This window comes from Camelus dromedarius, chromosome 19 (genome assembly GCF_036321535.1).
Source record: "Camelus dromedarius isolate mCamDro1 chromosome 19, mCamDro1.pat, whole genome shotgun sequence".
Taxonomy (NCBI): Eukaryota; Metazoa; Chordata; class Mammalia; order Artiodactyla; family Camelidae; genus Camelus; species Camelus dromedarius.
The window spans coordinates 28258218-28284781 of NC_087454.1; the positions used below are offsets into that span (position 1 = coordinate 28258218).

General features: G+C 45.3%; 2 protein-coding genes across 5 annotated transcripts in view; one reads left to right on the forward strand and one right to left on the reverse strand.

Annotated features, from left to right (window-relative positions):
- UBR2 (ubiquitin protein ligase E3 component n-recognin 2) overlaps nt 1-6847 on the forward strand; it is a 94909-nt gene extending 88062 nt beyond the window's left edge. For 3 of the 4 annotated variants that reach the window (XM_010979476.3, XM_031434680.2, XM_031434679.2), the window contains exons 43-47: nt 197-253; nt 1656-1733; nt 2469-2639; nt 4458-4559; nt 5878-6847. In XM_010979476.3, the coding sequence (XP_010977778.1) occupies nt 197-253; nt 1656-1733; nt 2469-2639; nt 4458-4559; nt 5878-6019 (550 nt within the window). In that variant the 3' untranslated portion in view covers nt 6020-6847. The remainder of the gene's footprint in view (nt 1-196; nt 254-1655; nt 1734-2468; nt 2640-4457; nt 4560-5877) is intronic. The other variant, XM_064476497.1, reaches the window with a different exon arrangement.
- A 5436-nt stretch (nt 6848-12283) lies between these two features.
- PRPH2 (peripherin 2) lies at nt 12284-25743 on the reverse strand. The gene is made up of 3 exons (XM_010979477.1): nt 25163-25743; nt 15562-15808; nt 12284-12762 (listed from the first exon to the last, which is right to left on the reverse strand). Exons 1-3 carry the CDS (start codon nt 25741-25743, stop codon nt 12550-12552), a joined length of 1041 nt encoding a protein of 346 aa, XP_010977779.1. The 3' UTR covers nt 12284-12549.
- Between the last annotated feature and the right edge of the window lie 821 nt (nt 25744-26564).

The following is a 26564-nucleotide window of genomic DNA, read 5'->3' on the forward strand; positions in this document are numbered from 1 at the left end:
AGTTCATATAAAGTCTTCTTATTTTAAAAGTTACAGGCAAAAATACAGTATATCTCCAAGCTTCTTTTGATGAGGTAAATAAATATAATAAGCCAAGAAGATTGTTTTTCTCTTGGTAGATTTAGAGAGGAAAATATTTTAGTTCTAGTCCTTCAAAAGTAAAAATGTGGTTTTTTTTCCCCCATTTACATTAAAGTTGGTGTCATAACACTGAAGTTAAAAGATACCTGGAAGGTGAAAGAGATGCTGTAAGGTAAGTTAAAGATTGTCAGAGACTTGGCTGGGGGAAGGAGGTGGGGAGGAGGCAGGATGTAAGTGCTGTGTTCCTCCCAAGCCTTCAGTTATCCCAAGAGGTAGGACATCTTGCCTTCATAATTTTTTCTTGTTAGTCTAATGATAGTAGTTTGTAAGAGAATCAGAATTATGAGCATAAATATAGAGCATTATCTTGGCAGAGAAAGCAAATAACAATTATTTATACTTTGGAATGTTTACTTTAAACGAATATAGCTCTTTTTCTTAAATTGTTCTTAGCTCTATCTTTTTTCTTTTATAATAGGAAACTTAATACTATCCAAAAGTATAAAGAATAGTATAGTAAGGTTCCACATACCTATCATTTAGCTTCAGTAATTATCAACTCATGGCCAGTCATTTTTTTTTATCTTTTTTTTATTCCTTTTGACATTAGCTCTGTTGTGATTCTGTGATAAAGTATGCTATACCAGCTGATAACAGATGTAGTTCATTGTTAATATCACTTTGGTTTTGCTAAATACTTCATAAAAATCAGAGGGCTACAGATTATCTGTTCTAATTCTTTGATTTTTATACATATCCTGTCCCAAATTTAGAAATAACACCCGATAGGGTTGAACCATATGTAATTCCAGTTCTTATAAGTCAGAAATGGTTGACTATCACCCATTTCATATGTCAGCCCTGAAGTCTGAAAACTACATGGAGCACTAGTTCACAGCCTGAAGAATACATCAGAATAACTTTGGGAACTTTTAAATAATACTCAGGCTCCTACATGCCAAATCTAATTTCTCTAAAATTGGGCTCCTAATGTATATAGCCCCCAACTCCAAAATTTCCCCCATGTGATTCTGGTTTAAGAACTGCTGTCTGAGTAACTCCCCCCTTGGTTTTAGTTTACTCCTGTCTCTATAATAGGTGAAGTTGGGAAAGGTTGCACCACTTCGCCCAGGTTGGTCAGGTGTGGGCTCTGAGAAATGGTCCTCAAATACCAGTTGAATTTGGATCTGAATTGTGTCTGAATTAATTTGTCACAGAATCTCCATTGCCTAGTATCTCTAATTGAAAGAAAATCTTATGTGTTCTACTGTTCTCTCCCCCAACTCATTTCTGCCTTTAGATCATCCCTAATAAGCATATCTCCCCTGTCCTCTCTATGCCAAGTTCTGTGGTTGGGATGTCTCATTAGTGTGTTGTTATGGTAGAAGCCCAGGCATGAATATCCTCCTCTGCCCCTCCCCTTCATCCCAAAGCTACCAAATTCTCACTTAATGGAGCAGGTACTAAGTTCAGTCTACTCTCCTGATAACTTATTCTGAGCTCTTCGAGTGAAAATGTGAACCCTAACGCTTTCATATTAACTGGTTATTTGGTGTGGTTTTTGTTTTGTTTAGCTATCCAAGAGAATCTAACAAACTGATAGACCTTCCAGAGGATTATAGCAGTCTCATTAATCAAGCATCTCATTTCTCGTAAGTTTTGATTTTAGCTTATTGAGCAGTTCCTATCACTAGAAACACTTCTTTCCCTACATAGAATTTGAAGGATTTGTTGTTCTCCTTTGGTGGGTAGGGATATCATAAAATCAATACTACTTCATACTACCTAACTTGTAAAAGCGTCATTCCACCATGTTTCAGAATAAGACATAAGAAAGGGGTTAATGGGAGGCAAGTTTGATTCATTAGAGGTTATTGCTTATCTAAACAATTTGCACTTTAAATGACACATTAACTACAAATGCTTATATTCCTAAGCAATATATATTATTATTTTGCATATGTTGTTATTATTTTAAGCTTTAAAATAGCATTGCACATATTCTACAGCTTTTTTTCACTCAGCATTGTTTGTAAGATTTATTTAGACATTTGGCATATGTAATTTTTAATTCATCAGTTTTTCACTGTTGTATAGTATTCCATTATGTGACAGTAGCAGAATTTACATATTTTTTTCTCCTCTTGATAATTTTATTTCTCTTTCTCTTTTCTCTGATTGTTGTTTGAGTGTTTCCAGTACATGATGTTTGTGTGTATGTGTGAGATGTTCCCTGTTCTAGAAATAAATTTTCCTGGGCCATAGTCTTGTATGCATTTTCACCTCTACTGGATATTGCAGAATTTCTTTCCAGGGTGATTCTACCAATATCAGCTCTTTAGCCACTCCTCTAGAGCCTTGACTTGTGCTTTTTTTATCCCATGGAGGTGCCCCAAATCAGGTGGTGATAAAAGCAGAGCCCCAACTCTGTGCCTTGTGTGTGGAGCCCTGCTCTGCTCCCAGAGCTACTGCTGCCAGACAGAACTGGAAGGCGAGGACGTAGGAGCGTGCACAGCTCACACCTACTCCTGTGGTTCTGGGGTGGGCATCTTCCTGAGGTAAGGCCCTGGAAGGAGCTTTCTAACTCTGGATCTGCCACAGTATATGCCTGTTGAGTGGTGGCACAAGAAACTACTACATTGCAGAGAATTTGAGGCTGCTGTTTAATTCGTTCATGGAAAATAAGGAGCTTTGTCTCCACACATCTCCTATTTGGCTCATGCTAACTCTTTCCTGGTTCCTCCATTTTCATTTCCATCCCCATGACAATTCTGTTCTTCTTTCTTTATGCCTCATTCTCATGTGAAACTTCCAGCTGTCCTTGATTTTCTACCCAGGCATAGTCAGAATTACCCCTTTTGTTGCATCCTCATAGTTTTGGATTCATACATACCACAGGTTGATGTATATAATTGTGTATATTCAACAACATACAACAAATACTTATTAGTGACTGCTGTCTACTGGGAGTTGAGAATGCAGTATTCCACAAAGCAGACGAAAATCTCTGCCTTCGTGGAGCTCTAGGGAGGGAGATAGAAAATAAAATAAGAATTTAGAAAGTGATCCATGCAGAGGAGAAAAAAATAAAACAGGGAGGAGAATGTGAAATGGCAAGAGGGGAGTTAAATTTCAGATAAGGAACCAAGGAAAGTTCCTGGGAAGGTAACTTTTGAATAAAGACCTGAGGAAGTGGGGAGAACATTCTAGGCAGGGAGGAGCAAGTGAGGAATTGCTGAGGAGTGTGCCTGTGTTCAAGAAACAGCAAGGACAGAATTCATCAAACTTTCCTCTAAAAATGGATACATTTTATTTAAAAATTACACCTCAATAAAATTTATTTTAAGAAAGAAAAGAAACAGCAAGGAGGCTGATGCCGCTGGAGTAGTGAGCACAAGGGTGAGAATCGTGGGCCTGGTGTGTCCTGGTGATGTCTTTGAGTGATGGACGTCATCACAAGGGCTGAAGGAGGGAAGTGACGTGAGTCTGGGTTCCTCTAGGTTTTAGATCATATCCACATCTTAGTCATCTTAGTATCCCCCAGTGCCTAACAATTTCTTGTGTAATGGGGTGCGATAGGTTCTTAATAAATGTTGAATTGAGCTGAATTAGTAACACCAGGAAGTCCAGCAAACCTCTCAAAGAGATCAGGAGACACATTATTAAATAGTCCTTAAGAGAAATGTAAAGTAGCATTTTACCTTGTCCAGCTTATTTCAGAATTCTTTTGGTCATATAGAGCGTTGCTTTGTGTTTTAGGTCAACCTAATTCATAATGTTTGTGTACTGTATTTTTATTGAATAATTTCCTCATGATAGTGGTTAATGTATCAGTAACTATTTTATGTTTAGAAGTTAACTTTCTTTCTCACACTTAATTTTTTAAATGCCACTGTTATATGAGCCATCAAATCCTAATCCTAAATACTCTTCCCCCTCCCCATATTGACTTATAGTACAGTCATTACTGATTACAATACAATCCTTTTAGTTATGTTTAAAATTTAGGCAGATGTGTTGATGCTTTTTCAGGTGTCTCTGCTATAAATGCTGTTGCTTCTCTTCTGGTTTTGTTTATATTTATTTATTGAAGTATAGTTGATTTACAATACTGCATTAGTTTCAGGTATACGTTATAGTGATTCAGGGAGTTTTTTGTTTTGTTTTTTTGCAGATTATGTTTCATCATAGGTTATTAGAAATTACTGGGTATAATTCACTGTGCTATACAGTAAATCCTTGTTGCTTGTCTATTTTATGTATAGTAGTTTGTATCTGTTAATGCCACACTCCTAATGGTTTTGTTTATTTTTTATATGACCATTTGGAACTGAATCCAAACCTTGTTTACTCATGTATAAACGGTCTCTCTACAGAGTACGGGAATGTCAAGTGCTATTTTTAGCTGGCAAAACCAAAGGCTGTTTTTATTCTCCTCCTTATCTTGATGACTATGGGGAGACTGACCAGGGACTCAGGTAAGGCCTGTCCTGGGGGTCTGGGCTGGCTGACTCTGGGCCTCTAGAGCCTTCAGCACAAGGTGAACAGGATGAGCCTTGTGGCCCTGAGGCCTGCCCGCTAATCTTACCCAGGAGGTTAGCACTGGTGGCTGTTGTCTGAACTCTTCCAAGGAGGCCACCCTGGCTGTCTGGTTTGGCATTCCCCATTCCCAGCCCTCAGAATGTCATTAGGGCTGTCAGGATAGAAGGGGGAAAGAATGGGACAGAGTGCACTTTTTTCCATTTCTCACTCCAGAGAACTGTTTGAATTGCCCTGTGGCATCCACAGCAACAGAGCACTGCAGGGATAGCGCCTTGTAACTTGTGCATCTTTGCGTGGGAGACCTGGTGTTCTTCGAGGGATGTAAAAGAGCAAATCTTAATTGATAGGAGATACGCTTATAAGAATCTGAGGGACAAAAATTTAGAACATATAGAGCAGAGCAATACAACAGTAATTGAGGCTTAATCGCTTCTTTTCTGGTAGATTCTATCACATAAAAAGCAGAATGCTAACAGCAGTTCCCTCAAGCACTATTTAAGAACTTTCAGACTATTTCTTTTTGCCCAAAGTGGATGAAAGTCTTAACCTAGATATAACTCTCCAGCCTTGGAGAATGGAAGTTGAAGGCCCAGAAACCAAGGCAAGATAAGTACATGGGCTCCCCAGGCTCTTGACTGCAAGGTTATGGGCATGTGCCCCTGTTGATGGTTCTTCCCTTTACTCTGAGAAGTGTGGGCTCTTAGGAGGAGGAGCCCTGGCCAGAGGGTGAGAGGCCTGGTGCCCTGAACCGAGAGCCAAGGCCCCAGGCATGTGAGCTCATCAATACCTGTACTTTGGTTAAATTAGACCCCGAAATTATTCACTTTGACTGATTTGCTTAGACTTTGTGGCTGAAAGACAGTACTTGGCAAAGCATTTTTTACCCCTGTAATTCTTCCATCCTCTCCCCTGCCCCCTCCCTGTTTTACATTTTGCCAACCAAAATGGACAATGAATGGGTAGTTTTAGCATATCAACCTAGATCCTCCAGCTCAACCCAGCTCCCATTCTCTCACCCCAGTCTAAGGGTAGCTTGTATTCATTTTCCTCTTCTTTTCAGCACTTAATTCCCTTTCAGCTGCTGCTAGCAAACCTTCAAAGCTGACATATTAATAGTCAAAGACGCCTGCCAAAGAGAAATTTTGCGGAGGATCTAAAACCAATAAATTGTAACTTTTCCTAAATCAGGAAAGGTTGGAGTATAATAGATGAATAAACCAAATGCATCCTGAGTGACATGTGTCTTCTTTCTAGACGGGGAAATCCTTTACATTTGTGCAGAGAGCGGTTTAAGAAGATCCAGAAGCTCTGGCACCAGCACAGTATCACAGAGGAAATTGGACATGCCCAGGAAGCAAATCAGACACTCGTTGGCATTGACTGGCAGCATTTATAATTACTTCACTACCAAAAACATAACTTGGAGTTTTGTAACCCAGTTGGCTTTTCAAGAAAGAAAATAGGAAATAGGTTCTACTGAATTTGAAAATAAATTCTTTATTTAAGCCTTTCTCCCAGTTTTATTTTTAGTTTCTGGCTCCAGGGACTGATGAAAATCATCTTTTGTCAGCAGATTTTCTTGCATCGTTTGCTGTGTCCCTCAAATGTAACTTCTTGAGTTTTAGAATCCAGCAAGGACCTTCTTTTCCTGCTCTGGACACAGCCTCTTTGTGGGCATCTGACTGCATTTGACTGTTCCCAGTAGTCTGAGCCGTGTCATATTACTGAGCACATGGAATTCCAGGCCTGAAGCTGATTCAACAGTGGCAGGAAACAAAGTCTCTGGTCTTTTGGGGTCATACTTCCTGGTCCCTCTCAGTGACTCTCCACATTGGGACTGGGTTCTTGTCCCTGCAGCTGACAGGACCCTACCTCTAAGAAAGCAGTGGATTTTGAAAGTGGCATTCCCTTGTCTCCACTGGCTGTGAAGGGGTTGTGGGCGCTGGTGCCAGAAGAGCCTGTGGGAAGAAGGGGAAGAGGTGATAACTTTGTATACTGGGTGATTTTCAGGGCTGTAGAAGGTTGGGTTGTTTTTCCTCTTTTTTTTTTCTGGACAAGACTTTGGGCTTTGAGGGGAAAAAAACAACTCACTTTAAAGGGCTTTTTGAAAACTTAAGAGTATCCTAATTTTTCAGACGATATATTCTCTTATTTCTAAGACTATGTTGAGAGAGTGTATGCATCTAAAATCGAACACTAGCAAAAAAAAAAAAAAAAAAGAGAACTCAGTGTTTTAAAGTTCCCTCACCCCGACCCCTTCTAGCATTTCCTGAAGTAGATGAATTGCTATTTACCTGCTGGCTCACTTAGGATATTCCTGGGGTAGCCTGTGCGCCCAGGCTTTTTATTATTTTTAAACATTATTGTTCTTACTAAGAGGTGCCTTCCTAGAATGATAGCCGCTTAGTAAAATAGTTTATAACCATGACGTACTACACCCTACTCTCATGTGATACACAGGTGCTGAGAGCTTGGGTACAAGGAAAGTGATGGCAGATTTGGTGGAGGTATAAATCCGGAGTGTCTCTGAGGTGAGGCTAAGGGACAAATGAATAATAAGAGGCTCTTGGATTTTTTTTTTTAGCCAATGCAAGTAACACTTTCACTCAGTTTTCTTTGAACTGCCTCTGAAAGTTCTGTCCTGCTCAGCTTTGCATGCTCCACACAGTACACCCAGGAGGAAGCTCAGAAATCCAGACTTTCAGCTAAATTAAGTGGGGATGCCGAAGCCACACTCCCTGCTTCCTCTCCAGGGTGATGTGTGAAGAACCCCCTTCTCTGAAAGGATGACCTTCATCTTTCTTGCCTGGGACTGACTCACTCAACTGAGAGGAGGCGCTTCTCACCCAACAGGAAGAAAACCCACAGTAGAACGCAGAGCTCGCCTCCTTTTTCTGGCCTATCTTCCATTCATAAGATCCAGGGGTGTGGCTGGCATCATGATTTTAGTTTATTTTGGCCTCTGTCACATCCCTATTCCCTCAGCTTTTAAGTCCAGCCTCTTGGCTTTTCTCCAGATGTTCACCAAGCTTAAATTTAGAATGATAAGACCAGTTTTCTCCCTCTATAGATGGATTATAAACATCTTCAGCAAATCATAACAATACTTCAGCTTTGAAGACTGACTTCATAGAAGCCTGTTGTTAGCAGAGGGTGGCCCTGAATTCCATTCTCTGAGAATGTCGGAGAGTCTGAGAGAAGATGAATTTACATGAAATAGCAACACATGCACCCTTTTATTTTCTGGTGTGTGTATCATTAAGCTAATTGTCTTCCCTACCTAAAGAATCATCTTAGTCTTATGATTTGTTCCGCATGTATTATGTTTATTGTAGAAATGTTTATATAATGCTCTCCATATCAGGGAAAATCATATCTGTTTAATAAGTTGGCTATAACTTTAATATCTGTGGACAACTTGTAAAATTTGGAATGTATCATATGTAAAAAGTTTAAAGATATCCAAATAAATGCTTCAGGTGTTGGCATTACTTTGTGTCTGCTTACATTTTCTTTCTGTTTTGTTTCACACAGTTAAATGCCATATAAATGTTCCCTATGTCACCTTACTCCAAAGAAAGTGGGACATCTGTATTAGCTTGAAATTTAAGATGCTTATATTATTAGTGTCAACCATGGCCGTTAGCCAAAACATCTTGACCTTCCAAAGAAAGCTTGATCATCATCTCAGCTGATTAAGTTTCATATTCATTGACTATGACAGCTTAATGACCTTTCTGAACCACGTGGACCTCAAACCACTGGGAAAACAGGGCGCTCAAAGTCTCTCCCAGCTGCAACTCCTCTTTTCAAGTTTAAATTCTTGCTTATCCTTACCTGATGATCTTCAGGTCCTCATTCTTACCCACTCCCCAGACACTTTCTGCTTAAGGGAGACACATGTAGGAAGGAAGCTACATCCTATAATTGAAGGAGAGACATTCTCTACAGAAGTTCTGCTGTGCTTTTCAAAATCCTCTTGAAAGCATCAAACAAAAAGCAAGGTTACATTGTGCTTTCTCTGACTCCCAGTCATTCATGCTGCTACCACCTTACTCCCGTCCCTCGTCCTGATGTCAGTTCCAGGACTCATTAAGCCCCTCTGACACATTCCTTGCTTTGTCTCTACTCTTTTTTTTTTTTTTTTTTATAAGTCAGGTTTATTGAGGCTGATTTTCCAAGTAGTAAAAATCATCCTTTCTAGTGGGTGGTTTTATGCATTTTGACAAATGCGTGCAGTTGTTTTAACAGACACTATACTCGAGTAGAACAGTTCCATCACCCCAAGAAGTTCCCTTGTGCCCCTTGGTGGGCACCTTGTCCCCACATCCTGACCCCTGACGACCACTAATCTTTTTTTGTCCCTTTGTCTTGCCTTTTCCAGAATGTCATAAATATATATGTAGCGTTTTGAGTCTGGCGTCTCTCACTAAGAAGACTGATGCATTCGAGGGCTGTCCGTGTTCCTTTTGGTTGCAGAGTTGTATTTCATCGTGCAGATGTTTATGCAGTCACCAGGTAAAGGACATTTTGGCATTTTTGGTAGTTATGAATAAACCCACAACAAACATTCCTGTACAGGTTTTTGTGTGGACCTGTTTTCACTCCCCTCAGGTAAATAGCTAGTTGTCCCTTATATCTTAAATCACTCTACACCATTCTCGTGTAACATTCTCTTTCACATGGCTGCTTATGTGCATCCTCTGATTTGGAGGATATGATACAATGCCATCACGAGTTAAGGACTGATCCTTCCTTCCTTCCTTCCTTCCAGCCAATCTCATCTTCTCTGAGGACCAGGAAAGCATCCCTTCTCCCCCTGGACTTCTGTGTTACTCCCCGACATTTCTAGTCCTTAACACACGGTGCTGCTAGCTGGCCAAACTCATCATGGGCTATTTTTTTATCTAATAGCAGGTCAGAGGCCCTAATTGTTGTGGTTCCCCCCCGCCTCTGGCTAAGCTGCAAACCTGCTGGCCTAGCATTACAGGTGCCCAGACGAAGAGGGGCGGGGGACTGCAGAGCAAGCGCCTAATCTTATTAACCCGAATTTAGGTTGCTCAGGGTTTATTGGCTGGTGGCTCAGTCCTGGGCTTGAAAATGTTGGGAGGCTATGGTTTCCTGAGATGAGGCCACAGACTGTAGGACACCTATCTTTCTAAATGTTCGGAATAAGTAGCTATTACTACACTCTCACTATGGAGTAACCGCTTTAAAAAATAGAAGACCTAAGGCACTGTCTTTACCTCTCACCCCCTCCCCCGGCTAAGTTGGCAGGGCTTGAAAAGCTGGCTGAGTCCCTTGGGAGAAATGAATTACACTGGCCCCAGGAAAGACTGAGGTTAGACACAAGGAAGAACCTGGCCAAAGTCTTGGTGAGCACTGGTAGATGACCAAACGAGATGGGCCAGTTTTCTCTGTCAACACCTGGTTCCCTGAGCAGACTGTTAGGATGCAGCTCACCCTAAGTCTTGTGTGATGAGAAAATAGCTATTGTGAGTTTCTGCCTGAGCATTTTCCAGTGTGACAACCCTGATCAGGACTCTTGGATAAGGACCTGGACTTAGAAGTCCTGCCCTGGGTTCCTGCACTGCTTTTCCCAGGGCACCTTTTTAAATAACCACTCAGAGTGGAGCTAGTGAAAAGTTAGTGACTCCCACCCCAACCACCTCTTAAGTAATAGATGCTTGCTACGCTGCTCTCTGTCTCCTGCTCTCGTGACCTGGGACGGAGGACTGCTTTGCCCTGGCTTGTTGCACATGCACAGCCTTTCTGTTCTGGGATCTGTAAGTAATAGACCTTGTGAATTTGCTCCCTTTGTATGAGTGCATTGAAACTGTGCCTTTAGTCAAAATAACCCTGGGGTTTTCACTTCCCCAAAGCGGGGCCTGGGATGCTGAGGGAGCTGCCTGCCAACTCCATGTGGGTGGCTTGTGCCCCTTCATTCAGCAGGTCATAATCTGTATGTGCTTAATTCAGTACACCAGCTCCAGGCTCCCAACACACTGCTCTGAACCAGTGGGTGATGTTTATTGTAGGGTCCAGGTTTCACCCTGGATCCTCCTAACAGCCCTCAGATTCTGAGTTTGCTTACATCTGCCCTCTAACCTGGCCCCATAGAGACTTACACTTCCCCATTTGGGGAAGTATGTTTTGTGATCACAGAAAAATATGGTTTGGAATTTTTGCTTAAATCACTAAGTTAAAATGCCACATATAAAATACTAAGCTCTGGTCCAGACTCTAGCAAATGTTGAGATTATTTAGGTAACCAGATAGCTCCTGTTCTTACAGAGAAGAGCAAGAGGGAGAGGTAATAGGCACACTTGAAACAGCTGGCCTGATCACTGACTGCACTCTTTCAGTGTCAGGTTTTGTTTTGTTAACAAATACTGGCTAGAACTGGGGGTCCTGTGATACACACATTTAGAACATATGTTTAAGACAGGCATTTAACAAAAGTGATTTTCATACAATATAACTTTTAATGTCTATTGTACAGTTGTCAACATCATCTTTACACCTGTGGGCCTAGAGCAGCATTTTCACAATGGTTCTCAGCGCTCCTGATGGGGAGAGAGCTCCCTGACCCTCGTCGGAGGGGCTGATTCCCTGAGCATTTTCTGTGTGCATCACTCCTTGGTCTCCGTGCTCAGAAGTCTAATTGAATTAAACCGGGGACCAAAATCTGACAGTGTCCAAACATCTTTGATCTGGTCTCAAGCCTGTGAGAATTAGAGCCCCAGAACATACCCTAGGCAGCACCGGAAGTCTTACTTTCTTCACACTGAAGACTCTTAGGACAGCAGTGAAACCATTCTCTCCTTCCTTTAGAAGCTTCCTTTCTCTCTATTTTTTCAGAGGGAAGTGAAAACTTCTCTCACAGTTACTAGCGTGGGAAGATGAGCTGTCTCAAAGAATCTTCTTTAATGTGGAGGCATTCCAGAAATGTCACTTTGCAGGATGGGTATCTGGGGAAAGAAACAGGACGAAGCTCCCAGAGGACTCTGCCCTCCACTGTAGACAGTTAGTGTTGTCCGTGGGGTCTGTCACAGCACCTGTGTGGGTGTCCCTGGGCCCACCCAGAGGTGAGGCCTGGTCTCCAGAAGGTAGACTCTTGTCTGATTGTTGCTTCTCTTCCACAGAAAGGCAGCCATCTAGCCCAGTGTTTCCATAGACAAGCCAAAGAAGGTCACTGGCACTTTAGGGGTGGGACATGCTGGAACAGCCAACTTCCTCAGCACGTGGCTCACTGCTGGCTAGGTGACTGAGGACTTGTGAATGTGACATAAAAGCAGGCCTTTAGCTGTGTTCTTGCTGGGGGAAACAATCTGTTTCTAAGTTCTCTTTCCCCATGATTTGAGAATTCCTCTTTTGAGCCCTCAGTGCTTTGAAGAGACCATTACTCTCAGAAAAGCGTAACTATCCCACACCTTCTGTGACTAAACAAATAAATGGCTGACTGTCAGTCTTGGCGTTTAAAAAGAAAATGACAGCATGACCAGGACATTTTCCAGAATCCTGTGTTTTGTACACCACATGACACTTTGGATATAGAATGAAGCAACTTGGAGCTCATAATGTCCAACTTGTCAAAGGGGAGCAGCCCTCAGGTGTGGCCATTAGCCTCAGGGTAGGACGGAATTCTTGTGCCATGAACAGTCATCCACTGAGAGGCCCCCCTGAGTCCACCATGGGGGTGTGTCCTAGGGTGGCGGGCCTGAGTAGGGGCTCATTCACTCACATTTTGAGTCAAATCATTCAACAAAAGTTTTTAGGGACCTCAAATTTTAAATCCCATGATCCAGAAGAGTCTCTGTGAGATGTTGGCCTCTTTGGGAGACTGAGATTGGACGAGGGGGGAGTCCGCATTTCCTGGAGTCCACTACTTCTCAGTGTTCAGAAGGGGAGGGGGTCCCGGGGCCGTCAGCCAGCCTCTGGGGACGGGCCTGCTTCTGCTCCCTCAGCTTCCACCTGGTTACCCTTGCCCAGCTTTTTTACGCTCTCCAGAAAGGCCTTCCAGGTCTCTGGCACACTCTTCTCCAGAAGCCAGCCCTCACTCACGCACTCAGGGTCCTCGGGGTTGGGCACACCTTCCAGTGCCGTGTGCAGGTAGCGCAGCCCAATGGTGATGGTCACCTGGTATGGGGAGAGGAGACTTAGAGGAGGTCTGGGAGAAGTAGCTGGGGTGGGGGCTATTAGGAAACCATGGGGGGCACCAGCCCGCTCATCCCTGGGGCCCTTAGAACAAGGCTCTGTTGGGTCTGGGTTGGCAAAGGGCTGCCCGCCCCAGCCAGGCCTGGGCACTCCAGATACCTGCCTCAGCTGTAGCCACATCTCGGGCCCCAGTCTCCTCCCTTTCCAGCCACCCTGGGCTTCTTTGGATCCCTGCTATTTTCTCTGCCTAGAACACTGCTCCCCTCCACGTTCACCTGTCACTTCAGCTGCAATGCCCAACGGGTGCCCCCCTCCTTCCCCTCAGGTCTCTCCCATCCCAGGGGCATTAATTCTGGGCTCCTCCCTGTGCCTACCCCCACCCTCACTTCATTCCTAGCATGTTGCTTGGCACATGTTGGGTGCTCAATAACTTTGTTAGACAGAATTAAAAACTCACCTCCTTTTCTGCAAACAATATACTAATGTGATTTCCCTCTCCTATTATTTTTATTACTCTGAGAATAAGTGGGTGATTTGTTTGGATCTGTTTACTGTCAGTCACTGGGGCAGACTCTGGTGCCAAAATGTCTGAGTTCAAACCCCAGCCCTGGCACTTAGCCAGTCATGTGTCCAGGAAACCTCAGTTTACTCCTCTGGTTTGCAAATGTTCAGATGAAGTACTGCCTGCTTCATGCATATGCTGTGATGCTTCACTACGTGTACCTGGTACACAGCAAGGATGCACAGGAGTGTCAGCTGTAGTTGGTTATTAGTCAGTGTGGTAAGTATTGTCACTTTTCTCATCATGTATTGTGTTAGCCACTTGCTTCTACACAAATTCCTGGTTTGCTGTCTTACACTCCTCCTTTGATGATACAACAAATTCTGTGAGAGGACTAGGCCTGCTGATGGAGAATGTCTGCCATCTGAGGGCAGGGATAGCCCCTAATGCATCTTGTTCACCCACTATCCCAGCCCCTAGATCAGCACCCAGTGGTGGCAGGGCCTCAGTAAACATCCTGTTGAATAAATGCTCTGGGAGCATTTTATAATTACTATAATAGATGATAATAGTAATAAAATATTTTTAAAGTGGAAAACTCACCTCCTCCAGGCAGTCCTCTTGGTGTGCATGTGCCCACTCTGATTTGTTCCTGCTTTTCTCAAGGAGGCCCCTGCTGCACTATGAATTTTGCATTTGATATTGGCACTCCCTTTGGTTCATGAGTAAGATGTCATCTCCTAACTGAATTATGAACCCCAGGAGGGCATGGCTCAGGGCAGAATCCTATCATCACCTCAGCCACCTTTGTACTCTTACAGAGGTTGCCCACTAAAGGCCTCGGGTGAAAGTCAGCAGCATTCAAACTCCCTGTTTCTAGTGAACAAACAGTTCCTCATCTTAAGCAATCATTAGATTCCTGGCAAGGTGGGTAAACTGAGAGGCAGCCAATTGAGCCCCATTTTCTCAATGATTCTGCTATTCTTTCACTCTTCTTTTCATGGGTTTTCAAGGGACATGACTTTCTTACCTTCTCATTCTACCCACTCATTCCCAAGACTCTACCTCAAGGAGTCCATGACCAATAAATCGTCATGAATATGCTTGCTTGCATTTGCCTCAGTATTAAAAGGAGTCCTCCCTCCACCACCACCACCCACACACACACAGGCAGTACAGCTCCTCTGGTGTGATGTGGTGAGTTAGAAGTGGTGTGTTTCAGCTGAGAGCACATGGCTTTCCGTAGTACTAAGGATTGACTTACTTAAAGGAACTTTTCAGTGACTCCTCTCTGGTGGGTGAAGTTTTCTCACCTAATGTTTCTGTACATTTGGATTTTGGAGTTTGGGTTTTCTGCTGTCAGCTCAAAGCAGGGGCCCATGAGTCACCCTCTGTGCCACCATGGTTTACCACTCACTAACTCAGGTTCTTGTTCAGCACCCAGGACAGCACCCGGCACTGTGAGAAGTATCTCTTCAACAAATGAATGAATGAGGCCTTGCTGCATTTCAAGCCCTGTAGCTACAGACAGGAGTTAATCTTTACAGATGAGAAAATATGAGCCTATAAATAATTAGAATAACAGGTAAATTGCTACCAGAATCTCAGGAGACTCTCAAATCACTTACTGAACACCTCAGTGTGCCTGTTATCTCCTGTTGCCTCCCAACAGTCCCAAAGCTAAATGCTGTCAGCCCTGTATAACAGAGAGGTTAAATAACTTTCCAAGACCTCAGACTAAAGAAGGAGAGACACAGGATGAACCTCTAAAACATGCAAAGTGAAAGAAACCAGATATAAAAGGTCACATACTATATGATTCCATTTATATGAAATGTCCAGAATAGATAAATCCACAAGGACAGAACACAGATTGGTGATTGCCAGGGACTTAGGGGGAGGTGTGGAGGGGGACTGACTGCATTAATGGGTATGAGGTTTTCATGAGGGGGTGATGGAAGTGTTTTGGAACAAGATAGAGGTAGTGGTCCCACAACATTGTGTATGTGCTAAATGCCACCAAATTGTTCACTTTAAAATAGTCAATTGTATCTGCTATGAATTTCAACTCAATAAATTCTCTTTTTTAAGTGATAAGACAGAAACAAACAAAAAAAAAGTGGAAGTGCTGGTGTTCAAGCCTGGGCCTGCCTGACCCATGGTGGACAGAGGGCTGGTTCCGAGGAGGGAGACATGTTCCAGGCCCAGCTTCACCCCATCAAACCCCAAAGGGGCAGGTCCCTCCCTCTCGCCCTGCCCTGCGCTGGCCCGGGACCTACCTCGAAGAGCCAGACAAGGAGCACCACGGCACCCATGGAGTTCATGAGGTTGCTGTAGTAGCTAAGCAGGGCGGCCCGGCAGCCGCGCACCCACAGGTTGAGCTCCTCTGTCTGGTGGTCGTAGCTGTAGTGCGCTGAGTTGTTGGTGAGCTGGTACTGGATGCAGGGCCGTGGCGAGTTGGGGTTGCAGCAGCTGAAGGGGACTCCATCCAGCAGGTACCGCCCATCCACATTGCTCTTGACACGACTGGAGGAGAAACAGATGGCTTGAGACCAGCTTCTGGGGTGCCAGCTCCGCCCACCCCTCACTCTGAAAAGCTAGAATATTCACTCCTTCATTCATTCATTCATTTGCTCCCTCAAGAATTATTTGCTGTGCACCAAGGATGCACCAGCCACTGCGCGAGGTGCTGAAGATGGAGCAGTGACCCTGGAGAGCCGATGCCCCAGCCCTCCTGGAGCTTATGTTTAGATGGTTGAGATACATGGTAAACCAAGAAGCAAGTAAATGGGAAACACACATATTCTGGCCCTTGCTTAGCAATGGAGATTCAACAAAATAAGTTTATAATGACATTTCAAGAATTCTGTGGACCTGCTGATCCTGAAATTGCCCAGCATTTACCCCCTGGAACCCTCTGAGCAACCTTTGGTAAAACTTAGATTCAGAATGCTGTTTACTGTACTGCTCTGCCAGAGGATGACCTTTAGAGATTCAGTGTTTCCTCATGATCTTGGATAACTAGCAGTAGGAAAAGTAAAGAAGTCACAGGTTGGGGCATTTAGACAAGAATGAATCATGCACATGAGGAACGTGCTCATTCTTTTATTGTCCATTGTTTAACCTGACTGAATACAAAATCAACAAGAGCACTGTACTCCTGGCAACTTTTATGTGTGTCACGTGGATTTTGCACTGTAGACATTTAACACCAGTCTGTGGGGTACTGCATTGCTTTTTATAAAGCCCAAAATAAAGATTTACTTTAAAAAAAAATCATCCAACCACTCTTTGTGCTGTCAATCCCTGGCATGCAATGATTTCTTGGAGCTGTACCAGGCTGGTAGGAAGAGCAGCAGGACAGGTGGTGACTGTAGAATAAGGCTCTGCCTAGCATTCGTGACCAGCAGATTTAGCCCCCAGCCTCCTCTCCAACCTCATTTCCCCCTTACATGTCATTGGGGACCAAGGACCCCTCTGGCTGGATCAGTTCTGCTCAACAGATGTTTCCAGAAGGCCTGGGCCTGGGCCTATGCAGGAGTCTGCCACGGCTGGCTTACCATCCACATTGAGCTCTGCCCCCAGCTGGATAGGAGCTCCTTACTCACCTGAAGGACGCAGCTTGCACAATTTTGCATTTCTCTATTTATGCATATATTGGTTAGAGCACACCATACATTCCTGCAGGTTCAGAATTCAAAAAGGACAGCCATCTTTACAGTGAAAGGCCGCCCCTTCCCCATCAGGCAGGCTGGGTATGTCCTCCGTGATCTGAGCGTGCTTACCCAGGTGACTTTATGTCAAAATTCATGGAACTACACACTGAAGATTTGCACCCTTGGCCGTGTGCATGTTATCTGGAGTGAAAAAGGTGTTTTTTTTTGTTTTTTTTTTTTTGAGTTGCACATGAACGATGCATTACATAATAGCAGCAGACTTCTACAGCACAAGAATAAGGAGCATGTAACTGTTTAGAAATTATTTTCAGCAGTGTTCATTGGAATTATAATTGTGCTCTTAAAAAAAAAGATGTCTGTGTATAGCTTCTAAATAAAATCTCAGTACAAAGAAAGTCTACCACTCATTATTGTCCCTTAGCCTCTGGGTGCCCTCACTGTGGCCAGCTCTGTCTGTCCTTCTAGGGAGGCCTGGGTGGACAAGCATGGACAAGCAAACTCAGATTCTGCAAAGTTCTTATTCTTCCTAGGTTTCCCTTTTTTGTGTGTATACACATACTTTTAATGGAGGTACTGGGGATTGAACCCAGGACCTCATTCATGCTAAGCAGGTGCTCTACGACTGAGCTATTACCCTGTCCCCTTCTCTCTTTTTTTTTTTAACCCAAATGGTAACCTTATATACATTGTGTCTTGAACCGTTCTTTTTTCCCTTAGCAGTATCTTAGAGGTCTTTCATATCTATGATGGGGAATGTTCTCCAGGTTTAAATGGTAACCGCAGATGGCGCATGGGGTATTATCCAGTTGCCTACTGATGGATGTTTATTCTTTTTCATTATAGGTTATTACAAGCTATGGAACATAGTTGGGGGTTTCCCAGTCTCCTGTTAAAACAAACATGGATATGGGTCATTTTGCACATTGGGAATATACCTAGAGGGCAGATTCCTAGAAGAGGCATCCCTGTATCAGAGGATCCATCTGTGATTGCACCTGAGCCCTGCCCTACCTCTCCCCTGGGGGTTGTACAGTCACACTCCCACCAGCCGCACAGCCACACCCATACAGATTTTTGTTCTTTGCCAGCCTGATAGATGAAAAATAGTATCTCAGGGTGGTTCTAATTTCCATTTTTCTCATTATAAGTGAAGTTGAGTATCTTTTGATATGTTTAAGATCCACTTGTGGTTCCTTTTCAGTGAACTCTCTGCTGCTCTGTATGATTAGGACCTGAGGAAGGCTCTGCACAATGTGGCCTACTTGGTTCCAGAATAATCCTCACCTGCATTATGACAACTGAATTTCCACACACCCTGCAGTCCCTGACCTGCTTCATGGACAGGACCCACGGCCCAGAGAATGGATGGCCCTGGGTGCATAGGTGGCCCAGGACCGTGATGGCAGCTGGACCACCTGTTAACTCCCGGTTCATCCCTCGGGACAAGTACCTTAACCTCATCGGGCCTCAGCTCCCTCATCTGGAAAATGGAGTTGAGGTGAGGATTGTATGAAGAGAACCAGGTGAAAAGGCTTAGAAGAGAGCCTGGTACATAGTAAGTGGGCAAAAGATGTGGACTCCTGGGCCTGGGCTGGGCAGGGTGCTGAGCAAGAGCCCTCACTTCACGTCAGCTGTGTGTGCCCTCAGGGAGCAGCTTGTGGGACAGACCACCTGACACTGCTGGGGGCCATCACTTGTGCATGAATGGCACCGGCCTCGCCAACTGTGGAAAAGAAGCAGTGAGTGCCTTCTGTGAGGGCAGCGGCCGTGTCTGCGAGGGCAGGGCTGTGAGACATCTGTCCAGAAATGGAAGTGGCAGCTGCTGACGTTCAGCTACACCGTGAACTCTGTGGGAGCAGCTCTCCTGCCCAGCCCCCAGTGCGGCACCTGTGTGGTGGTCCTGGGTGGAGGACTGAAGCAGAGGGCCTTCAGCTTGGGGCTCCTGGCCCCTCTCCTGAGGGGCCAGCAGCCCCTGTAGGACTGAGCAGATGCCCCCAAGACCAACCCCAACAGGCCTAACACTATTCGGCCCTCTTCCTCACCTACAGGCTGTCCCTTGAGCCTGTTTCCGCCTGCACAATGTCCCACCTGGGCCATTCCCAATGTCCCCATGGGGAGGAGTGGGTAGAGCAGAAAGAGTCAGCCTTTGAGTCCCAAATCTGCATTTGTGAAGCGTGGAGCTTCACTCTCTGGACCTGTGTGAGGTGGGATAATCAGACCCCCTCAGCGGCTGTGGGGAGGTTTAAAAGAGGCAGTTGGAGGAATGCATTTGACACAGGTCTGAGAAGAATGCTGCTTCTCCACACTCAGAGCCACCTAGGGGGCACCCTACAACCCACCATACTGTTCTGCCGGGGAGAAGTCGGGCCTAGGGTGGGGCAGGGCCTCACCCAAAGCCACACAGGAAGTGGAAGACCAACCCATAGCAGTTGCCCCCTCCTCCCCTCAGAGTTTCCTCAGAGTCTCTCGGTTCTTCCTGCCTGTTGGCTTTTCTAGTTAAACTTTCTAGGAAAGTATGAATTCTCTCCACTCTTCACTGTCCCAGGAGCCCTTCCCTGTCCAACATCATCTCTCCTATGCACTCTCCAGGTGTCCCTAAGCTGGGGTAAATCCTACAGGTCTGCCTTATACTCCCTGAGGGAGGGCTGTGTCTCCCCTCAGACTGGGGCTTGCTGAGGACAGGGCCCTGGTCAGCATGGGGACATAGGCCTGGCTCAGTGGATGCTGTGGTTTCCCCAGCTCCCTCACCAAGCCTAGGACCTCTTGGGGTCCCACATATCTGGAACTACCCCTCCCTCCCCCGCGGAAGCACTGTCTTGTTTACTTAGTGCTTGCCCTGGTTCCAACCACAGATTAAGGCTCCACTCACCCTCTTAAGACAAAGCCAGGCAGAGAGCTCCTTAGGGTGGTGAGCTGGCTATTTATATCAGAGTATTTCCCAGGCTACAAATCTCTGCTCAGGGCTCACCAAGTCTTGTAAGGGTCTTGATTAAGATAAGGCTTTGTTCTAGTTCAGTCTCCCATAGCCAAGTTACATATGACTTGGGAAAATCATCATGTTAGAGGTTTCCTGGAAAAACCAACATAATTTAGTAGGTGAATCAGTAAGTCAATAAGGAAAGCTGTATGGCAATGAGCAGGGGAGGGGAGAGGAGGGAGCCAGGATTGTAACTGAGAATAAGTCCGCCCCAACCAGAATGCCAGCTGAGTGTCTCCGACTATTTCTAAGAGGGATCTCATCTAGTAACAACCTCAAAACACAGATCATGGCCTTCCCCACGCCAAGCATAATACCAGTCTGTGTGCTCCTCTGACTGAACAAGCCCTTCTGTCTCTTCCAAATAAATGTACCTCATTAAAGGGTGCACCTCTCTCTGGGGTAATGGAGAAACCTGGCAATTCACTTGACCTCTGTGAGTCTGTTTTCTCACCTGAGAAATGACAATATAATGGCCTGACAATAATATGACAGGGGCGTGGTGGGGATTAATTGGGATAATACACATAGAGCACCTGGTATACAGCAAGTGAATATACAATATTCAGTATTTTGTTGAAATACTGATATTAGTATTTATTTGATTTCTTTTTTGAGTAGTCACTGGAGATAAAGAACTGCAAGTGGTGAGGGAGGACAGAAGAAGGTGGGGCCCCAGCCCTGTCCTAAGAGAGCCACAGTCTTGGGGGAGAGAGGGGAGACACAGCCCCGCCCTCAGGGAGCCCCAGTCTGAGGGGAGGCACAGCCCTGCCTTCAGGGAGCCCCGGTCTGAGGGGAGACAGCCCTGCCTCAGGGATCCCCTAGCCAAGGTGCAGACTTCTGTTAATTGTTCAGGAAGAGGGAGCAGGTGCCATCGCCTGTGGGTTCCACGGGAAGGACAGTCAAGTGAGAGAGCTTCGTGCCAGCTTCTCCCTCAGACTGAGGGCCCCAGGCCAGTCCTTCCTGGCCGACAGTTCCTTCATACTGACAGTGCCAAGGCCTCTGAGCTTCCTCGTGTTCTGCCTCTCACCCCAAGACACTGAAGCTCGGCTCATCCTGAAAACAGGGAGAAACTTTAAAGGAATTGTAAACTGGCTGAAAACCTCATGTCCCTCCTGGTGTTGAGGCAGTAAGGTGCTCATAGCAGCACCTTAGGGGGTGTTCTTGCCAAAACTGAACCTGAATCTAGCCGCACCTCAGCCCTGACTGCTGGTTTACAGGGAAATGCTGGAGACAGAACAACATGTTAGATGACACCACTTGGCTGCAACGGTCCAACCCCAGAATGTGGGAAATTCTGCAGGACAAATGGCCAACTTCCTCCAAGACACACATGGCATGAAAAAGGTAACTGTTTAAAGTAAAAGAGACTTAAGAGACCAGTGTGGTTCAAATCCTGATTTGAACAAACCAACTGTAAAAGACATCTTGAGATAATCAGAGAATAGTGAACACAGACTGGGTATTAGATGATAGTAATATTAGTTTTATTGAGCATCATTAATATTGTGTGGGACAGGCTGAGGTGGGATCTGGCTACCAGGCTACTTGCCTGAGACAGGGGGCCAAAGGCTTGTAAAGTCTTGTAAAAGTCTTGAATTGTCCCCACCTGAGCTCATTGTTCAGCTCAGACACCTTCAGGAACCAGCTGTTGACCTTAAAGATTTCCCTGGGAAATCTCTAAAACCCAGTCATTCCTCCTTGCTTGCTGAGCCCACAAGCACCCGTGCTTTTTCCTAGGGGACCCGCAAGGGATACCTGGGGAGGCCCAAGGAAGCCCTGTGTGCAACAACCCAGCTCCTCCTCTCAGGTGAGGACTGGTAAGGACCTGAACTTTCACACATCTAGTCCAGCAGGGTACACATCAAACAAATGGAAAGAGAAACTCCAGGGACAGAACCTGCAGAAATGATCAGAAGTCATGGGCACTGGACACTGCCCAAGCCCAATATCAGCATCAGTGGAGGATCCTGGTGCATTTTCTCCAGATTTCCCACCTCCTGACCAGCTCGCTGCTCCTGGGACCACCTCCCCAGAGTCCTCAGGGTCAGGGAGGGGAGTACGACTCCCCCTAGTCCTTTGCTGGCTCCCCAGAATTTAGTGGGGAAAGGGAAAAGTCGGAGCAGAATTCCTTTTTAAGAGATCTTGTAGGAAGATAATCCTGCCCTCCTGGTAAGCCCCACTCCTGCTTCTCTTCACTGGTGTTGCCTCAGACTCCAGGCCCTGAGGCTGCAGCTGAGAGAAGCCAGGAGGTAAATGCTTACCACTTTCAGTGCTGGGATCTCAAAAAAACAAAAAACACCACAATTTATGTTTTTAGGGGAGGATATGGGGGACCTGGCTTTACCAAGTTAATTTCTTAATCCTCCTAAATGAAGCAGTTGAAATGTGAACAGAGAACAATTTTATTGTCCCTGGATGGGGGAGGCGGGGGAGGGCGGAATCAGTCCACATTCTCCCATTCCTGTTTGTTCATTCCTTCTACCCGCAGATAAGGCTGTGCTAGCTCTGGCCCCAGGCAAATCCAGCTCCACAAAGCTTTCTGGACCCTGCCCCAGGAGCCTCATTTTGCTTATGGGTGTCGGGAATTGATCATTAATTAAGTAGTTTGTGGGAAATGTGATCCTCTCTTTGTGAAGGTGACCCTATCAGGCAGTACCCTTGGCAGCACAGGAGTATGACGTCACAGGGTGGGTGGTTGGAAAAGAGAAGAACATTTTTGTTCTAAAGTTGCGTCTTCTCCACTAAAATTAATAAATAAATCTAATTACCTCTCCCCTCAAAAAGAAAGAAAGAAAGAAAGATAGCTGCATCTTGAAACAAGCTTTGTCTTCCTGGAATTTGAACCTAAGGTAAGTAAGAGAGAGACCAAGACAGGGAATCAAAGCCTTCAAGGCCCTTCCAGTTCCATCTATAATGGAAGTAATGAGAACAACCTGAATGCCTGCCTAAGGGTATCCGCCCGTTCCATGGAATATTATGCAACCATTAAACATGATCATTTTAGACAAATAGTCTATGAGCTCACTTATACTGTAATCTAAAAAAGCCAAATGCTTAGAAACAGAGACTAGAATGGTGGTTGCCAGGGACTGATGCTGGTTAGGGGGATGGTGGTCAAAGGGGATTCCGGTAACAAGTAAGTTCTGGAGATGTAACATATAGCATGATGACTCTAGAATTATCAATACTTGAAAACTGCTAAAAGAGTAGGTCTTAAAAGTTCTAAGCACACACACAAAGTTAATTATGTGATGTGATGCAGGTGTTAGCGAGTGCTATGGTGGTAGTCATTTTGCAATTTATAAGTGTATCAAATCAACAGGTTGTACATGCTAAACTTATACAATCTTGTCAATTACTGAATATCTCAGTAAAGTTGGGGGGAAATGAGTGTTTTGAACATTACACAAATGTTATACTATCAAAATGGGGCACTCAGTTGTATTTATACTATGGTTACACTACGTCATGTAAATATTAACAAGACTAGACTGAAACATGGAAAAAGTAAGGCCACTGATCAGTTGTGGGTGAGAATTTGACTTGAATTTCTTTTTCTGTTTTGTTTCTCTTAATGTTGTCACTATATTTTTTTCCATAGCCGAGTAACTTTTTTCCAAGTTGAGGGAGTCAGGAGAGTTTCACACCAATAAATTGGTATGGGGCATTGTAATTTTGATCAAGTTTAACGTTTGCCTGAAAATCTAGATACACCGACCACTGGGAGTAGAGCAGCCTGGAACGTTTCTCTGCCCTGGGACAAAAGGGGATTTGGGGATTACAGAGAGCTCTCCTAAGTCTCACCAAGGACTGACTCTGCAGAAGACAATCAAGGAAAAAGATAGAGGAAAAGATGAGAAGCCCCTTCCCCTTTATCTACCATCATCTCCCGCTCTCTCACTCTCCACATCCCCAGGGATTCTGCATGTCCCTCTGGCTTCACAGCTTCCCAAGGCAACTTATACAAATCAACTGCTTTGCACTGTCCCTGTGGACCTGTCCCCTAGGAAGGGCAGGCTTACAAGCCTCCTTGACAAGGGATTTGTAGCAGTAATCCCCACTCACAGAGAAAAAACTCCTGAGCAGTGACCTTCAGTCTGACTTCCCTTCCATCCAAGGAGCAGCTAAGCTATCCATCTGGGGTTCACCAGTGTTGTCTGGGCTGCAACCATCTCCCACTGCCTGCCAGTGTGCCCGACGCCCAGCATGCACGTCCCCTGGGATCACCAGCCTCACTCAAATAAACCACCTGGATGAACAACTGAACCCCTAGCCTCAGCCAGGGAATGGGAAGAGTCGCTGGCTCAGGGAAGGCTGCCCTTTCCCTGGAAAATGACTCAAGACCCGCAATAGTGGGTCTTTTGGAAGAGTGGCATGCCGGAGTCAGCCCATGAGGGGATAGCACAAAGGGTGAGGTTCTCTTTCTCAGCATCACCTTCCTACACGCCCCCCTCAGGATTTTATTTTTGTACATGCCAAGAAGACTTTAGGAACACTTTATCGAGTTGCACTGTCATGATTTAAGTGGTAAATATCAGCAGGCATTTACTGACCACCTGTCCTGTGCCTGGCTCTAGACAGAGCAAGGAGATGACCTCCAAGGCTGTGTATCCTGGTACCTTCATTTAAAGCTGGGCAAGCAAAGGCCCAGGGTGTTAAGTGCCTCGTCCAAGGTCACCATCTAAGTAACAACATAGTCAAAACTACTGTCTAGATCCCCGACCGCCCCATCCTCTGCTCTTTACACCGTATCCAAGGACAGACACCTTGGGAATGTATGCTCAGGGTTGAAAGGTTGAAAAACAAGAGAACAAACCAAGAAATCTACACTTGTAGGGCTGAATCCATTCACTCTGAGTGAATGAGACAAGAAGCCAGATAACGTCTCAGTATATGTGACCCACGAATTCCCTCCATCCCTCCTGCATGAAGCAGACACACAATCCTGGCTGGGTCCCCTCCCGGGGCCCCCATTCAAGCAGCTTCCTCCAACCTTAGCCAAACATTAGGTTGAACCATATGGGACTGCTGTTTTTATAGGTCAAAAATGATAGAATATCGACAATTCCATATGGTCCAACAAAATACACCTTCACATACACAGTAATAAGTTGTGCCCCCAGAGCACCCAATGGGGAGAAAAAGGCACTGGACAGGAGGAGTTAGAGGCTTGGGTCTCCGTGTCCCCATATCACTCTGACCCCAGAACTAGAGGCCACTCACTCTTTGACTTCTTTGGAGGAAAAATCCAGGTAGCGGTTGCTGATCCACTGAATCTCAAACCAATCCCGAAAGCCATTGTTGCCGCAGCACTTGAACTCGATCTGCAGCATGTCAATGGTCTTCTTCATGAAGCACCTGCCCGGGGTGTCTGTGTCCCGGTAGAACTTCATGCCATTCTTGAGCCCATGGGCCAGGGTGCTCTCCAGAGAGCCCCGCAATAGGAAGCAGCAGAGGGCCACCAGGAAGAGTGCAATGTTGAAGAGGACACAGACAGCCAGGTATGACTTCAGCCAGGGCTTCCACTTGGCATACTTGGCAGGGTCCAGGGCGTCATAGCAGATCTTCCCAGCCAGAGAGTTGAAGACACAGGACAGCACCCCCATCCCTATCAGGGAATTGGGCACAAAATGGCTCTCGGAATTGTCCATCACATCGCTCCTCTTCCGCAGTTCAACCTTCAGGAACAGCCCTAAGCCAAAGATGATGATACCAGCCAACACGGAGAGCCAGTTCATGAGCCAGAGCCCTTGGGCCAACTTGACCCGCTTCTTCTGGTCAAATTTGATTTTCAGCAGCGCCATGCTTGCTCAGTGCAGTCCGGGCAGCCTCCCACAGCACAGCTCCCACTCCTGACCTCAGTGAGCCCAGAGGCTGAAGACTCAGGGCCTTGGGAAGGGTGCAGATGGCCCAAGCTGCAGGGAGCTGCTCTGGGGGCTGCCCATGTTGTGCCCCTTGCCTGGGACCCCCGTTAACTCAGTAGTGGAAGCCTCAGAATCACAGCTCATGAAGGGGCCAGTTCTCAGTGTCGTTTCTGCAGCTCCCTTCCCAGCCAAGGAGGGACACCCTGAAGGCTGCAGATTAAAAGTGGGATCCACAAGACATCTTGCTAATCTCTTTAGCCAGGTTCATCCCATTAGATAAAGCCGTGCCAGTTTCAGAACATGGCCAAGAGGAGCCTCCACAGACACACTGAGGCAGAGAGCTCTGGGTTCAGCATGGAGAATCAGGAGCAAAAAGGCCAGAGGAATGGGCGATTGTATCTGGAGGTTTGGCTCAGATCATGTGTCTCCCTAGAAGCATGTTTCCAACCCAGACTCTTTTGAAATTTAAAACTTTCTATGGGGAAAAAAGACATCATTGTCCAAGTAAAAAAACAAATGACAGATGATGAGAAAACATTTGCAACATGTGACAAAAGAATGAATGAGCAAAAAAAAAAATTTAATTCCCACAATTTCACAATCAAAAGATCAACAACCAACAGGAAAAAGAGACCAAAGACAGGAACAGGTGATTTATAATAAGCGAACTTGGAAAGTCCAAGGGTCTTCAAAATATGTCAGTCTGAGTAGAACACGGGGAAATGTGATTAAAACAGTAATAAAAGATCAAACTTGACCTA

Coding starts and splice junctions, on each gene's coding strand:
- PRPH2 (XM_010979477.1), bottom strand. CDS start 25,743: ATGGCGCTGCTGAAAATCAAATTTGACCAGAAGAAGCGGGTCAAGTTG. Junction 15,809..25,162: donor TCCTCCAAAGAAGTCAAAGA/GTGAGTGGCCTC, acceptor TTTCTCCTCCAG/TCGTGTCAAGAGCAATGTGG. Junction 12,763..15,561: donor TCCTTGTCTGGCTCTTCGAG/GTAGGTCCCGGG, acceptor TCCCCATACCAG/GTGACCATCACCATTGGGCT.